General features: G+C 38.4%; 1 protein-coding gene across 1 annotated transcript; it reads right to left on the bottom strand.

Moving 5' to 3' along the window:
- Positions 1-526: 526 nt before the first annotated feature.
- LOC141697459 (uncharacterized) lies at positions 527-1,279 on the bottom strand. Its single transcript, XM_074501853.1, has 2 exons — positions 1,213-1,279; positions 527-1,137 (listed from the first exon to the last, which is right to left on the bottom strand). Exons 1-2 carry the CDS (start codon positions 1,277-1,279, stop codon positions 527-529), a joined length of 678 nt encoding a protein of 225 aa, XP_074357954.1.
- Between the last annotated feature and the right edge of the window lie 14,253 nt (positions 1,280-15,532).

Genomic DNA, 15,532 nt, shown 5'->3' with positions numbered 1-15,532 from the left:
GATTTTCAGCGAAGTGTGGCCGCATTATCAATTCATGTTATAGTTTATTTTAGGAATATTGTGGTTGTCGTTCTTGTAGACTTCTGCTTGATGGTTTGTTTAAGTAGTTTAGCTTAGTTCTTTTGTGACCGGTAATCGGTTTGGTTGGTTTCTATAAATTGTATTGTTGTGTTAATGATTTGGAATAGAAATGATATTACCAAAAAGTGGACCCATATGCCACATCATCATGCCATGTCAGCATGACACGTCAGTATAGGGTGGACCTCTTGTGGAACCCATACTGGGTCCCACTTTTTTAAAAAAATTGTAACACTCTAAGGTAACTTATATTTGTATTACGATAGGCTTGTTTTATGTTATCATAGGGCTTTAGGGTAACATAAAATTGCATGTTACGGTAGGGGGTAAATATGTTACCTTAGGTACCCTAAGGTATCGGCGAAAAAATTAACATAAATTTTCGGTTACCTTAGGTTGTTTTTGGCCTTGGTAACAAATTAAGGGCCCAATTGTAACATTGTTTTCACATAACGTTGTTTTTGGTGTAGTGATGATTCGATTTTTTCCTAGATGAAGCACTGGAGTGAAAAAACCTTGTCTTCCCGTCACCCTCAGTTGACCAAAACAACTTGGCCCTTTGTTTCCAGTATGCTTCCTCTTGATAAAACAGATTATTGAGGTTCTCTTTTACAGTTAGATACTCTTTAATACTAGCCTCATCAGTCATGTTCATTAATATGTCTAAGATGCTCTTTTGCTCTTTAATTTTCTCCTTGAACTTGTGGAAGAAAACTTGACCCCATTTAGCCATGTATGCAGTTACCTCCATTAACTTGGGTATAAGATGAACAGGAGATATGTTACTCCACACCTCTTTAACCTCTGCAACGAAACCAGGCTCCTTTAACCATATGTTCTCAAATTGAAATCTAAAATTCTTCCTGGAGACATCCACTTTCAACAGGTCTAGAAAAATCGGATCGTGATCTGAGCTCACGACATGAATAACTTTTAATTGGCATAGCAGGAATTTAGACCACCAGCTCACAGAACCAAACGTCATGTCAAGTCTTTCAGGTACCCAAGCTTCATACCCTCTGCTCTTTTCCCAAATGAATTTACCACCACTAAGATCTATTTCAAACAAATGACATGCTTCGATTGTACAACAAAAACCATTGAGTAAATATTGAGGATATTAAATAGTACCTTTTTTGTCGGATGCATGCATGAGATCGTTGAAATCTCCCATGATGCACCAAGATAAAGGCGACATATTAGCCAACCTACGTATAAATTATCACGACTCCTTCACCTTCCGCGTTAATAATAGCCATAGAAACACGACAAATGCCAAACATAAATATTAATTTCAATAACAACAACGCCAATATGATTTCTCGAACAGCTTGTAACCTCATAATTGAAACTTCTCTTCCACAAGATTGCAATCCCTCCACTTTTACCAACTCTATTTGTTAGGTAATAAATACAACACAGAGGGGGGTGAATGTGTTTTGGATTATTTTAAGCTTTTTGAACTGTTATGGAAGTGGTGAACAAAGTAATCTAACTTGTTGAGATAAAGTGTTTTAACAGAAATAATAAAACATGCACATGAACACACTATCTTTAAAACTCACTTAATTTTATATTAAAATCAAGTATGTCTTGCTACAAATTTCTGGGTTCTTTGTTGATAAAGAACTCAGCTTCTTTCTTGAAAGAGATACATTATATTTTTGATCTATTTGTTACTTCTTAAAATAAAGCATCCAGTGTTTACTTTATAGAATAGTAAACACAAGTTTTACATAGCATGCAATATCATGTACTAAACCCTACTTTAAGTTAATGAAACTTTCTATGTATGGATTAGTGTATCTTTAAAAATCGTGCATGTCTGTGACTTTACTTTGTCAGTTAATCTTGGCCTTTGATCTTGTACTCTTTAATCTGCTTTTTGTAGACTTTTCAAATCAGTGATTGATTTGTTTGTTGATTGATAATCTTGGATCTTTAACTGGTCTGTATTTTGTATTTTGAGTTTTACATCGAGATCTCCAGTTTGAACTATAGAGAACTAACATCTCGATAAGTATAATGACTTATCAAGATCTCTTAGTTCTCTACAAGTATTTTGACTTATCGAGGTCTCTGAGTTCTCGAATATGAACTTTACTTATCGAGATCTATGAGTTCTCGAATGTGAACTTGACTTATCGAGATCTCTGAGTTCTTTAATGCATAAATGACTTGTCAATATCTCCAATCTTTATATCTTCACTTTGGTTTGTCAATATCTCTGATAATTCTCTATAAGCTATTTTTAACTTGTCGATAAGTCATTCTGGAGTTCTCGAATGACTTCTCTATAAGACTAAATCTGTGACTTGTAAATTTCTTTACTTAAAATGTTTTTATTAAAACAGATTTATTGAACTCCAAGCTTCTTAACACTTTCTCTGAAGCATGATCTTCATGATCTTCTTCCAGAGTTTATTCCTAGGCTTGAGATTGTTTATAGAAATATACTCTAGTCTAATCTATTTAAACTTCAATAGACTCAAGTAATATAATACAAAATGCAAATATAGATTATTATATAGCTTACTTAGGGCTGTCAATTTGACTTAGTCTTGTTATAGTGCAGGCATGTCTTGTACAACATTCTCCCCCAATTTGTGAGAAGATTGTTTATCACAAATTCATGTCTGGTAACAAGACTAACCCCAAGCTACAATGAATAATTAAACTTTACATACAAATTAATAGAAATACAACATTTATACATAAAAGATATCTTGAGTTTAACAGTTACATTCATTAATCAAACTTCTCATCTCCTTTTTCTTTTCTAATGAGGTCCTTTAACTCTACAAGAACTTCCAGTTCCGCTATGATTGGTGTTTCTCTTAGAGCTTCTACAAGTTTGAGTTTATCTGCTAATTAATAACTATTCAAGAACCCAGCCCTAAATCTTGAGAATCTTCCAGCCTTGATGTTTAGAAATTGTCAATCCTTGGTTCTGTTCATCCCCTTTTCCTTGAGATCTTCATATTTTTGTATATACATGTCTATCTCCTCAATGTACTTTCTTTTCCTCTCCTCACTTTCATCCTTGTTTCTTGCTCTTCTTTCTTCCCTTTCTACTAACCATTCAGCCAAAACAGATCTACATGCCTTGGTTGCAGTATCCTTGTCCTTCAGTAAGCTTATCACTCTTTTGATCTCTATGGGTGAAAATGTGTCCATTAAGTTTTTGACAAGAAATGTGAAGGTTTCATCATGATAGTAGATTATTACTTTCCTTAATGTTACAACCCAAACTCTGACCATTTCTTTAGCTAATTGTTGAAAGTGGTCTTCATCTGAGATTCACCAATTTAGAGGTAGAAAATCACTTTGATTGAAACAGTTCCAGATGGCCCTCTCAATAACTTGCATTTTCTTTGGTTTTCTCCCAACATATTTATAATGAATTTTGGTTGGTGGCTTAACAAAAGGTAGGTTTGAGATTTTCTTTAGAGATGGTTGGCTTGAGGTGATTGGTATTTTCAGTAAGGTGTTAGCAGTTTGTTTGTACAAGAATATGGACTTTGAGGTTTGAGGTGATTCAGTATTTGAGTTTGTTTTCTTAGAAGGTTGAGCTTGGTTGGTTTGGATTGGTAGGAATTGCTTTTATGGTTCTGTGGAATCTTCCTTCTTCTTTCTTCTTTCATCCCCTTTCTTCCTCTCATCTTCCTTCCTCTTCTCATCCTTCTTCTTCTCTTTGTTGCTAGTTGCTCTAGAGGATTGACTTGGATGTGAGCCAGAAGGTGGTTGATCATCTTGCTTCTACTCATCATCATCCTTGTCATCCTTTAAGTTGTCTTGTAAGTTTGGCAACATGGTATCAGTATTCGCAAGGTATCTTTCAAGGATTATGATCATCTCTGCATCTTCAATTTTCTTGTTCTTTTTGTGTTTCAGATCAGATTGAAGAGTCATTATCATGCTCATGTTTCCTCTTACATAATTTTTAGGAATAGTGAAGAGCTTGTATTTCTTAGTCTGAGGATAGGCCACCCCCTTGCTTGGATAGAGATAGGCTTCAGGAAAAGCATCTATCTGAGCCTTTTTGAGTTCATGAAGCAATTGAGTGTCCTCTGGAATAACTGCATGTACCTTGTTAATCACTACATCCATCTCAGATGCTCTCAATTTTTGAATATTGGAGAGAGAGACCTGTAGACATCTGTCCAGTCCACAATCATTCACATTTGCTATGATCTTTTTATCCATAAAATTATCAACTTTGACAATCACCACCATAACAAAGTTGGTCAATGCTCTTTTGTAAGTGATGTAGTTGATATTGTTGGTCAATGCTCTTTTGTAAGTGATGTAGTTGTTTTGGAGAGATACCTTAAAACTGACAAGAGTTCATTGAATTTTTTATCCTGACAGGGTCCTTCTGCAGCCTTGAGAAGTCTGTCTTTCCCCACATCTTTTGACAATTGAGCTTTAGAAGAGCTTTGACCAGTCTAAGCAGTTGATGTCAATTTTCTAGGCTCCTTTGATTTACTAGCATCCCTGGATTATTGAATCCTTGCTTCTATATCCGCCTTAGTCTTGGGAACAGGCATAAGTAGGGAAGTTAGTATTTCTGGCCTCACAGTCTCAAGAAGTGCAGGCAATATAATGTTAAGTTTTCCCATGATAGCTCCCAAAGCTACAGAATTTTGCATTTGTAAATGCTTATGGGAGTCCACAGAGGTCTGTATATCTGCCTGTTGACTCTGCACTAGAGTAGTGAGAGCTTGCACTTGAGCTGTGAGTGAGTCATTTGAGGACTGCAAAGTTGAAACTTGTTCTTGAAGAGCTTGAAGTTATAAATTTGTGGATGTAGAAGTAGATTCTTGAGAAGAGTCACCAAAGGTGTCTTGCACAGCTTGCTTGATGCCTTCCATGAGCAATGCAGAAGGCTCATACCTACTTTAATGAAGCTGGTTCAATTTGAGTTTTGTATCATTTGAATTGACAATATGGTGTTGAACCACCTCATGCAAAGCTATAAATGACTGTCTGAGATTTTTGACATCCTTTTCCACAGAAGTCAGATCAAATCTTGCCATTTGGTCACCAAAATATTGAAATTTGGAAGTGATCTTGACTTGAGAAGGTATAATCTCATCCATCTTCTCTCTCACCAGCTTCCTGATCTTGTCTTCATGACCAATGAATTTTAGTTCAAAAGCTTTACCAAATAGGTGAAAAGCTTTTTTGAGCTTTGTATACTTCATTGATTGCATCATAGACATCTTGCAGAGTCAGGACCTTGGCATTACTTCCCAGTATGGTTACATATTCATCTCTAAACCTAGCCAAGACCTGATCCAACTCCAAAGAAAATTCCTTGGACAACCAAGCATCTACATTTCCATCTTGCTCAGCTTCTTTAACTATTTTCTACTTTTGCTTTTCAACTTTTTCATTGTAGGTTAGCAGAATAGCTTGATAATCTTGGTTGCTCATATTTGAGGTAATAAGATGCTGAGAGATGTTGGCTAGACCAGAAATTTGCTCAACAAGGAGATCATCTCTAGTTGTAGGTTGAGTTTCAGTTGCCTTTAGCCATTAGGAGATGATGTATGGTTGTTGTGGTTGAGAAGTAGAAGGTTGATCTGATAGGTTAGAACCACCTGTGACTAAGGTCATAGTTTGACTCACAGATTACTCTGTGGTTTTGACAGTTTGTTGTTCCTCACTTATGGTGGGAACCTCCATTTGAATTGGAGCAGAGTTAGCTAGGTTACTGTCATGTACTCTAGCCTCAAACCCTCGCTCATTTTGCAGTGAGCTTGAACTTGCATGTGCTAAACTTGCCTCCCCTATAGCAGGATCATTGGAAATTGAACTCCTAACTTTAATTGTTAGTGCAATTTCAGCTAGGGTTGTGAGGGGAGTTATTCCTGTAACTGGAACCTCCAATTGAATTGGAGAGGATTTAGATAGCTCCCCCTCAGGAGTACTACCCTCAAACCTTACATCCTGTGAAGGATAATTTGCATATAAAGGTGCATCTATAACTACCATGGGGTCTTCAGTAAGAACTGATGGATCCCTCATGTTTGTGATGGTGTCATCAAGGTCTACCTCAGCTAGTAACCTCTCCCCATCTAGATTTAGTTTCTGGGTGGTAATCATAGTTTCTAGAACCATGTCACTTGAAGTTTCATTGTACAATGAAGAAATTTGAGATACAATAATTTGAGTTTCAGGATTGAGTGTTGGCAGCTCCCCTGAATAAATGAGAGAGCTTCAAGAGATGTGCTCTTCTTGTGTGTGTCATCCTTATTCCTCCTTCCATACACTTGAATTGTTTCAAGTATTTGTATAGACTCATTACAGGGTGCACTAGGGAGAGTGCTCTTTTCAATAGAGACACCATGTTGAGAGGATGCCCCTAGAGTCTATTTTTGTCCCTATTTTACAACTACATCCTTTTGAGAGGATGCAGAGGTGGCTTGAGTGGTCAGTGTTCGCATAAAAACACGCAAGCGTACGCGGCCACAAGTAGTATAAGATTAAGTTAAGTTCATTCCCACAGAGATTGGTTTAATTCAGAATGTGCACTTATGTAACAATGTATGATTATTATTCACTGCTAAGTCAAGTATCAAATTGAGTTTGATCATCTAAAGTAATTATGCTAGAATGAATTAACTAAGAGTTTAAAAATCAAGTTACTTATATGAATTAAAACATGGGATTCTAACTTCATTAAATATTTCATTCATAGTTTATGCCTTTAATCATGGTATGTGACGGTTATGATAACTAATCAGACAACACAAAATTAGTACACGCTATCTTTCAATATACGTGTACCCTACTACTCAGCATCCACAAATTAGATAGAAGTTGGGTAGACACCAATTATGCTTAGACCCTATATGTCTATAAGATTTGAAAACATAACGGTTTAAGAGGAAGTTATCCATTGAGATCACAAAGGGCAGTATATGATGGTTAAAATTACACTCATTATGCATGTTAAATCATCCATAAACCTATACTAGCATGGCAAGTTCTAAACTCCTATATCCACTTTTGCATTCAATAGAGATTAACAATACAACTTAGATGTTAGCTACGCATACAAGAAGATTAAGCACAACCATACTAGGAAATCAATAATTCATCACACACTGAAAACTTTAAGGCAATCAATTAATAAACTCCATAAATAAATTCGTTAGAATCCCACAATAAAGATTAGTTCATAGTCGAATGTCTCGTCATCATGGGTTCCAATGAAAACATGATAGTTAAAAGTTTCTGAATACTACAAGAGAATATTAAAGTATTAAGGTTTAGAAAACAAATCTGAAATAAGCATCCAAAGTATCGCCTAATTAGAAGAATATAAAAGAATGATATAGAACCAAATCTTCTTCTTAGCCGTCTTGTGTGCTTTTTGGTTCCAGAGTTCTCCCCTTGTTCCTTGTTGTTTAATTTGTCTCCTTTTCTTTATTTATATGCTCCAGACTAACTTGGCCGCTCAGAATATCAAAACATACTAGAAATGGGATTCTGCCTTCCCGGCCTAGCGCGGGCGCGCCTGTATGGAGCGCGAGTGCGCTCTGCTGCAAACTAGGGAGTGGGCGCGCCTAAGTCAAACGCGGGCGCGCCTGGATTCTAGAAAAAATTCTGAAGTTTTCTTGTTTCTCGTTCTGATCTTCTCGCAAACGCTCGCACTTCCATTCCTGATCTCTTATAAACATAAAAGCATATAGAAGTCCATTCATGCCTCCAACTAAAGCCCTGCACATACTCAATACAAAATGCATTAAAAAACACCACATACTTGAGGTCAAATCATCAACTTAAGCCGATCTGAAGCGTTCTAAATGGATATAAAATCCACTTATCACACCCCCAAACTTTAATCGATGCTTGTCCTCAAGCATAAACAGACTCGACAACTAATACTACTAATGCATGAATGCAACTAAATGAATGAATGCAAATACATGACAATGCAAAGATCCCCTCGGAAAAACCATGATCAACTAAATAAGTCAATATCTCTAATTATGCAATAACTCTAAATAGAGCTCGACTAAATCCAGAGCACTAACTTACAAACACAGAAGTGTGAGTGTGTGCTTTGCTTATCAGATATACTCCCAACACTAGATCAAAACCATATCCTATTCTTCGCCAAAATAATCACAAGTTTATAAGTAGAATGAACGTTAAACACATCATGACTCCAAAACACCTCCATCATCACTGGAGTTAGACAAAGATTCATGCTACAACACTGAACACATCAACATAAATGCGTATTTGATCGTGCAATGGATGAGGCCCCGAAAGAATTATACAATAATACCCATGTAGCGAGCGTTAGGTTAGCGGATCCCAGACTGAACAAGCCTTAGGTCACTAGGCACAAAGTCCTCTAGAACTTAATTCCTTGAGTATTAAATAGCTCACCCGTGGTCAATTTTGCATAATCACATACTACACAATTTTTTTTCTTTCTATTTTTTTTCTTTTCTTCTTTTTTTTTCTTTTTTTTCTTTTTTTCATTTCTGGAATGAGTGTGTTTCGCTCCATCTCATCCAACCCTAGACTACTCATAAATATGAGCGGCTACTAGCCTTTTGACGCTTAACTTTTATTAACAACTAGCAATTAAATCCATGGTTTTCCCCAATTATATTTTAGTGCTCATTCGTAATCAAGGGAATAGCAAACATTCTAAATATAAACAAGTGATTAAATTTCAACAACCAAACAAGTATGGCCCAGATCTAGCCCAAAAGCAACCGATGAGATTTGTGAATAGTTTTGTTTCTAGACATGCAAGTCAATTCATAAGAACTTAATCATCCCTCTATTCATCATCACTACACCCAAATCAACACCAACCTACCAACCGAAAATAGCTCATCCTACGGGATCATGTTATATGCTATGCAAATGCAACTAAATGGACTCACATAATAAACATGAACAATTATGCAAACAATCGTGGCCTATATGAATAATTATGCAAAATTATGAATAAACTACCTCTACACGTGCAATTTGATTCCTATATGAACATGACTCTACTACTATTAATCCTTAAATTACCACCCCCAAACTTAAAATATTTAATGACCCCATTGAAGGCAATAATAAGGATAGCAAGAGCATACCTAGATGTCGGCAGGATTACCCTTTTTGGGTGGAGAATCAGGAGGCGGATACACTGTGCTAGCTCCAAAAACTGGCCAATCAACATCGACACCAGTGGCTCGAAAAGCAGTACCTGGAGCCTGAGTCAAGTCCTCTGTAAAACGGCGGTGAATATCAGTATGACATCCATATGCCGAGTCAACCGCCTGTACTGAGCATTACCAAGTCCAGACCTATCAACTGTCTGCTGCGCACGAGAGGACCTAGCAGCTGCCTGCTGTGCATGAGAAAAACCGGGGGGATCCGGGCGGCCACCCTCTGAATCATCAATAATATATCCCAACCCATTCTCATGGGACCAACCGCCATCCCATTCCTCCATCCGAGATATCGTAGAACCATCAATAGGGGAACTTGGCATCTGTAACTGCTCATGCTCAGACCATCTAACACCTACAGAAGTGCACAACTTAGTAACAATAGAGGCATGAGGAATTATCCATGTCGTCCCCCCTCGCAGAAATCGAAGCATGCTCTGATGAATGACATAACCAAGATCAACGTACTCCTCATTTAGAATCCCCCATAAGAGTATGGCACAGTCCACAGTGACCTCATGTGAATGCGAAGAAGGCAGAATATTAGCATACAGAAACAAATTACATGCCCTCACATACCTGTTCATAGCGGCTCAGTTGTGCCCACCTTGTATTTCTATTATGTGCCTGGAATACATAGCTCCGCCAAGATATAGTCCAAATCAAAATCAGCATGGGTCTTGCTCACCCAATCATCAGCACCCTAGGCTTCGCAGGTTAATGCAGAACCCGGTGAATAGTAGCAGGCCTGTAATCCACAGTCAAACCCCAAACCACAGAAAATCCATTCTTCTCAGCCTTAGCATTGGCATAAAACTCCCGCACAATACTCAATGGAACCGCAGATGGTACCTCACAAAAACTCTCCCAACCTTTCTCAGCAATCATCTCCAATAGCTTCCCATCTTGAGCCGTAGGCAAGAATCCCCTCTCCTTTGCCACTGGTTTAGACATCAATCGAGCAAATTTTGTTTGTGCCTCCTGTGAAGTGAATTTGTTATCACCACCACCCATACTGGAATCCTCTTCAGAAGAGGGATGAGTGCTACTACTACCAGTAAATCTTGCTCTTTTGGGTACCATAATCAAGCAAGTGACTGTGAAGTGGGTGTAAGTATTGTATGTAGAGTTAGGGTTTGTATGTATATAAGATGGATGTGTATAAGATGGATATATATAGGGGCTGAGTTATAAAGGTCGTAGAATAATGGATAGGGTTAGAGTAAAATTTTGGGTAGGAGTGGGTTATTTTGTTTTTAATTTTTTCTGTTTTTTCACAGAGAGCAAGCGCGGGCGCGCTTGGTTAGGGCGCAGGCGCGCCTAGATTCTGTAAAAAATATTTTTTTCTCATTTTTTTTAATAAGAAAAGATACTTCAGAATGCGTGGGTTGCCTCCCACGAAGCGCTTGTTTTACGTTTTTAGCTTGACGTGAAACTTTGAATTTAAATCATAGTAAGAATGGAGGTCACCGCCTCGCGGTTCACCGTATCACCATAGTAATGCTTCAATCTATGACCATTAACCTTGAATGCTTGGTCCGGAGGTTTATCAAAAATCTCCACTGCACCATGTGGAAACACAATCTTGACTATGAACGGACCTGACCACCTTGACTTAAGCTTTCCTGGAAAAAGTCTGAGACGGGAGTTGAAAAGTAGGACTTGCTGACTAGGCACAAATGACTTATGCGCTAACCTCCTATCATGCCATTTCTTGATCTTCTCTTTGTATAACTTGTTGTTCTCATAAGCCTGTAGGCGAAACTCATTGAGTTCTTTATTTGAAGCATTCTCTTTTCTCCAGCAGCCTACATGTCAAGATTTAGCTTCTTCAAAGCCCAGTACGCTTTATGTTCTAACTCAGTAGGCAGATGACACGCCTTACCATACACCAACTATAAAGGAGACATTCCTAGAGGAGTCTTGAATGCTATTTTGTACGCCCACACAGCTTCATCTAACTTCAATGACCAATCCTTCCTTGACGGACTCACAACCTTCTCCAAGATTTGCTTAATCTCTCGATTAAAGACTTCAGCCTGTCCATTAGTTTGAGGATGATAAGTTGTGGCAACACGATGATTCACACGATATCTTTCCATTAATGCAGTAAATTTGCGATTATAGAAATATGATCCCTCATCACTGATTATTATCCTTGGAGTACCGAAACGTGTAAATATGTGCTTGTGAAGAAAAATTATCACCACCTAGCATCGTTGGTTGGAAAATCTTTAACCTCAACCCATTTAGACACATAATCCACTGCCAAGAGAATATATTGATTGTTGTATGATGAGATAAATGGTCCCATGAAGTCTATTCCCCATACATCGAAAATCTCAACTTCCGGAAGCATATTAAGAGGCATCTCGTCTCTCTTAGACATATTTCCAACTCATTGACAGTGATCACATCTCAATACGAATTGATGAGCATCTTTAAACAAAGTTGGCCAGAAAAATCCCGCATGAAGAATACGGGAAGCTATCCTCTCTCCTCCATAATGGCCACCATACGCAGCAGCGTGACAATATCGCAAAATACCCTCCATTTTACTATACGAAATGCACCCCCTGATTATCTGATTTGCCCCTTGTCTGAACAAGAACGGCTCGTCCCATCGATACCACTTCACTTCATATAAAAACTTATTCCTTTGAGCATAAGAAAATTCTGAGGGAATAAAATTACTCACAAGATAGTTCACAATATCTGCAAACCATGGTTCTTCTTCTTGCACCCCAAAAAGTTGCTCATCAGGAAAAGTCTCATTGATTAACGTGTTATCTTGTGAAGCTTTACCTTGATCTTCCAAATGTGAGAGATGATCTGCTACATGGTTTTCTGTACCCTTCTTGTCATTGATTTCCAACTCGAATTCCTGAAGCAAGAGAATCCATCGAATCAATCGAGGTTTTAAATCTTTCTTCGAGACCAGATATCTAATAGCAGCATGATCAGTGTAAACCATCACTTTTGTCCCAAGCAATTAAGATCTGAATTTCTCAAACCCATTGATAATTTCCAAAAGCTCTTTCTCCGTATTAGTGTAATTCAGTTGAGCACCATTAATGGTTTTACTAGCATAATAAACCATATGGAAAATGTTCTTCTTTCTCTGACCAAGAACAGCTCTAGCTGCAAAGTCACTAGCATCACATATCATATCGAAGAGCTCATCCCAATCAGGTGCAGTAATAACGGGTGTTGTAGTCAAGCTCTTTTTCAAACTTTCGAAAGCAGCTAAAAATTCTTCATCAAACTTGAAGAGAACATCCTTCTCCAACAAATTACATAAGGGTTTAGAGATTTTAGAGAAGTCTTTAATGAATCGCCGATAAAAACCTGCATGACCAAGAAAACTGCGGGTTCCTTTAACTGAGATTGGTGGAGGAAGATTTTCAATAACTCCCAACTTCGCCTTATCTACTTCCAGCCCCTTGCTAGATACCTTATGCCCAAGAATGATACCCTGTTGTACCATGAAGTGACATTTTTCCCAATTAAGCACCAGATTGGTCTCAAAACACCTTTTTAGCACCAAGTCCAGATTATGCAAACACTCATCATAAGAAGACCCGAAAATAGAAGAGTCATCCATGAACACCTGCACATTAATACCAATCATGTCAGAGAATATGGCCATCATGCATCACTGAAAAGTAGAAGTTGCTCCACAGAGCCCGAAAGAAACTCGACGGAAAGCGAAAGTGCTAAAAGGACAAGTAAAAGTGGTTTTCTCTTGATCTTCTAGGGCAATACAAATCTAATTATAGCCTAAGTACCCATCCAGAAGGCAATAATACTCATGACCAGCCAATCTGTCAAGCATTTGATCGATGAATGAAAGCAGAAAATGATCCTTCCTGGTGGCTTTATTTAGCTTCTGATAATCCATGCATACTCTCAACCCTGTGACTGTTCGAGTAGAGATGAGCTCATTCTTCTCATTAGCCAAAACTGTAATGCCTCATTTCTTGGACACACAATGCACCGAGCTCACCCATGAACTATCTGAAATAGGATAGATGATCCATGCATCCAGCCATTTAAGAATTTCTTTCTTCACCTCCTCTTTCATGATAGGATTGAGTCTTCTTTGATGTTCAACGGTAGGTTTACTTCCTTCCTCAAGCAGAATTTTATGCTGGCAATAAGATGGGCTGATCCCCTTGATATCTATTTTAGTCCACCCAATTGTTGATTTAAACTCTCTCAGAATTCTCAAGAGCTTGTATTCATTACTACCTGAAAGGTCAGATGCAATAATAACAGGTAAAGTAGATGCATCACCTAAAAAAGCATACCTCAAGTGATCAGGCAGTGGTTTGAGCTCAAGTGTGGGAGCTTCTTAAAAGATGGTTTAAGACGCTCCTGAGAATTTTTCAGCTCTGCTGATCCAAGGGACTCGAATGGCAAATCCAACTTCCTCTTCCACGGAGATGCATTCAAAAACTGAAGTTGTTCTGCCCCTTCTTCGTCTTCACTATCAGATTCCCCTGTCAAGGCTCTCTCTAAGGTATCTGACCTTAGCAACTGATCAAGCTCCGAATTCAATACAGAGTTGACCAGCTCTACCTTATAGCACTCCTCATCATCTGTGGGAAATTTCATTGCGTTGAAGACATTAAAAGTGACATCCTGATCCTGAACCCTCATTGTAAGTTCTCCCTTTTGCACATCGATCAAAGTTCGGCTTGTAGCTAAGAATGGTCTTCCCAAGATAATAGGAATCTTCTTATCCTCCTCAAAGTCTAGGATGACAAAATCAGCATAAAAGATGAGTTTATCCACCTTAACCAAGACATCCTCCACTATACCTCGCGGATAAGTGATGGACCAATCAGCTAGTTGTAAGGACATGTTTGTAGGTTTTGGATCAGGCCTACCAAGTTTCCTGAAGACAGACAATGGCATCAGATTGATGCTAGCTCCCAAGTCACACAAACACTTATCAAAAAATAACTCGCCAATGGTGCATGGTATCATGAAGCTTCCTTGATCTTTAAGTTTAGGAGGCAGTTTCTGTTGCAACACCATACTGCACTCTTCATTTAGAGCAACGGTTTCCAACTCCTCAAACTTCAACTTCCGAGATAGAATACCCTTCATGAACTTAGCATAGCTCGGAATCTACTCTAGAGCTTTCGCAAAAGGTATGTTAATATGCAATTTCTTGAAAACCTCCAGAAACTTGGCAAATTGCTTGTCAAACTTCTGCTTCTGAAGTCTTTTAGGGTATGGAGGAGGAGGATAGACCTGTTTGTCTCCTTTATTCTGCTTAAGAGTAGTGTGTTTAGCAGAATTTTTCATCGTTTCCATTTTGCCATCCTTTTGATCAGATGTATCATCAACATTTACAATTTGTGGTACAGGGGCGGGCGCGCCTGTATGGAGCGCGGGCGCGCTTGGCTTCTACCAAAAAATTTCAGATTCTGATTTTTGATGGTTATTGACCTTTCCAAACCTCAGAGTGATTTCTTTCAACTGTTCTTTAACTTCCCTCTTGCCTGGGTTAGCTTCCGTATCACTAGGAAGATTGTGGTCGATTCAGCAGCACATTAGCAATTTGTCCTATTTGATTCTCCAAATTTTTGATCGAAACCACTTGGATTAGCCTCAATTCCTCCAATTCAAATTTTTTATTAGCAGATTGACAGGCACCTCCATGAGATTATTGTTGCATTACCGGTGGCTAAAATTATTGCCTTGGTGCATACTTCTATTGAAAACAAGGAGGGTTGAATGGCTTGGCTCCGAACTGCTGATAAGGTTGTTGTGGATGTTGCATACCACTCTCATTATTGCTCCAGTTGAAATAAGGGTGGTTTCTGTTGTTAGGATTATAAGTGGCAGGAACTGGTTTCTGTGGTCTCTGAAAATTGCCCACAAAATGAGCTGACTCACTAGATATAGCACATTGATACGTCGCATGTGTACCTGCACAAAGCTCACAAACACTTGTTATCTGATGAACTCCATAGTTAGCCAGAGAATCCACTTTCACAGTCAACGCCTTTAACTGAGCAGATATGGTCGTAGTTGTATCCACCTCCAGAATTCCTGCTACCTTGCCTTGTGGCAATCTCTGAGTTGGGTTTTGATATTCATTAGTAGCCATCATTTCAATTAGCTCATAAGCTTCCTGATAGTTCTTGGCCTATAAGGCTCCAGCTGATGCTGCATCTAGAATGGGTTTTGACTGTGCTCTCAACCCGTTATAGAAACAATTGATTACCATCTAGTCAGAC

This window comes from Apium graveolens, chromosome 2 (genome assembly GCF_009905375.1).
Source record: "Apium graveolens cultivar Ventura chromosome 2, ASM990537v1, whole genome shotgun sequence".
In the NCBI taxonomy this organism is placed as follows: Eukaryota; Viridiplantae; Streptophyta; class Magnoliopsida; order Apiales; family Apiaceae; genus Apium; species Apium graveolens.
The sequence above is the reverse complement of the archived record's forward strand: the minus strand, read 5'-3'. Positions and strand labels throughout refer to the sequence as shown.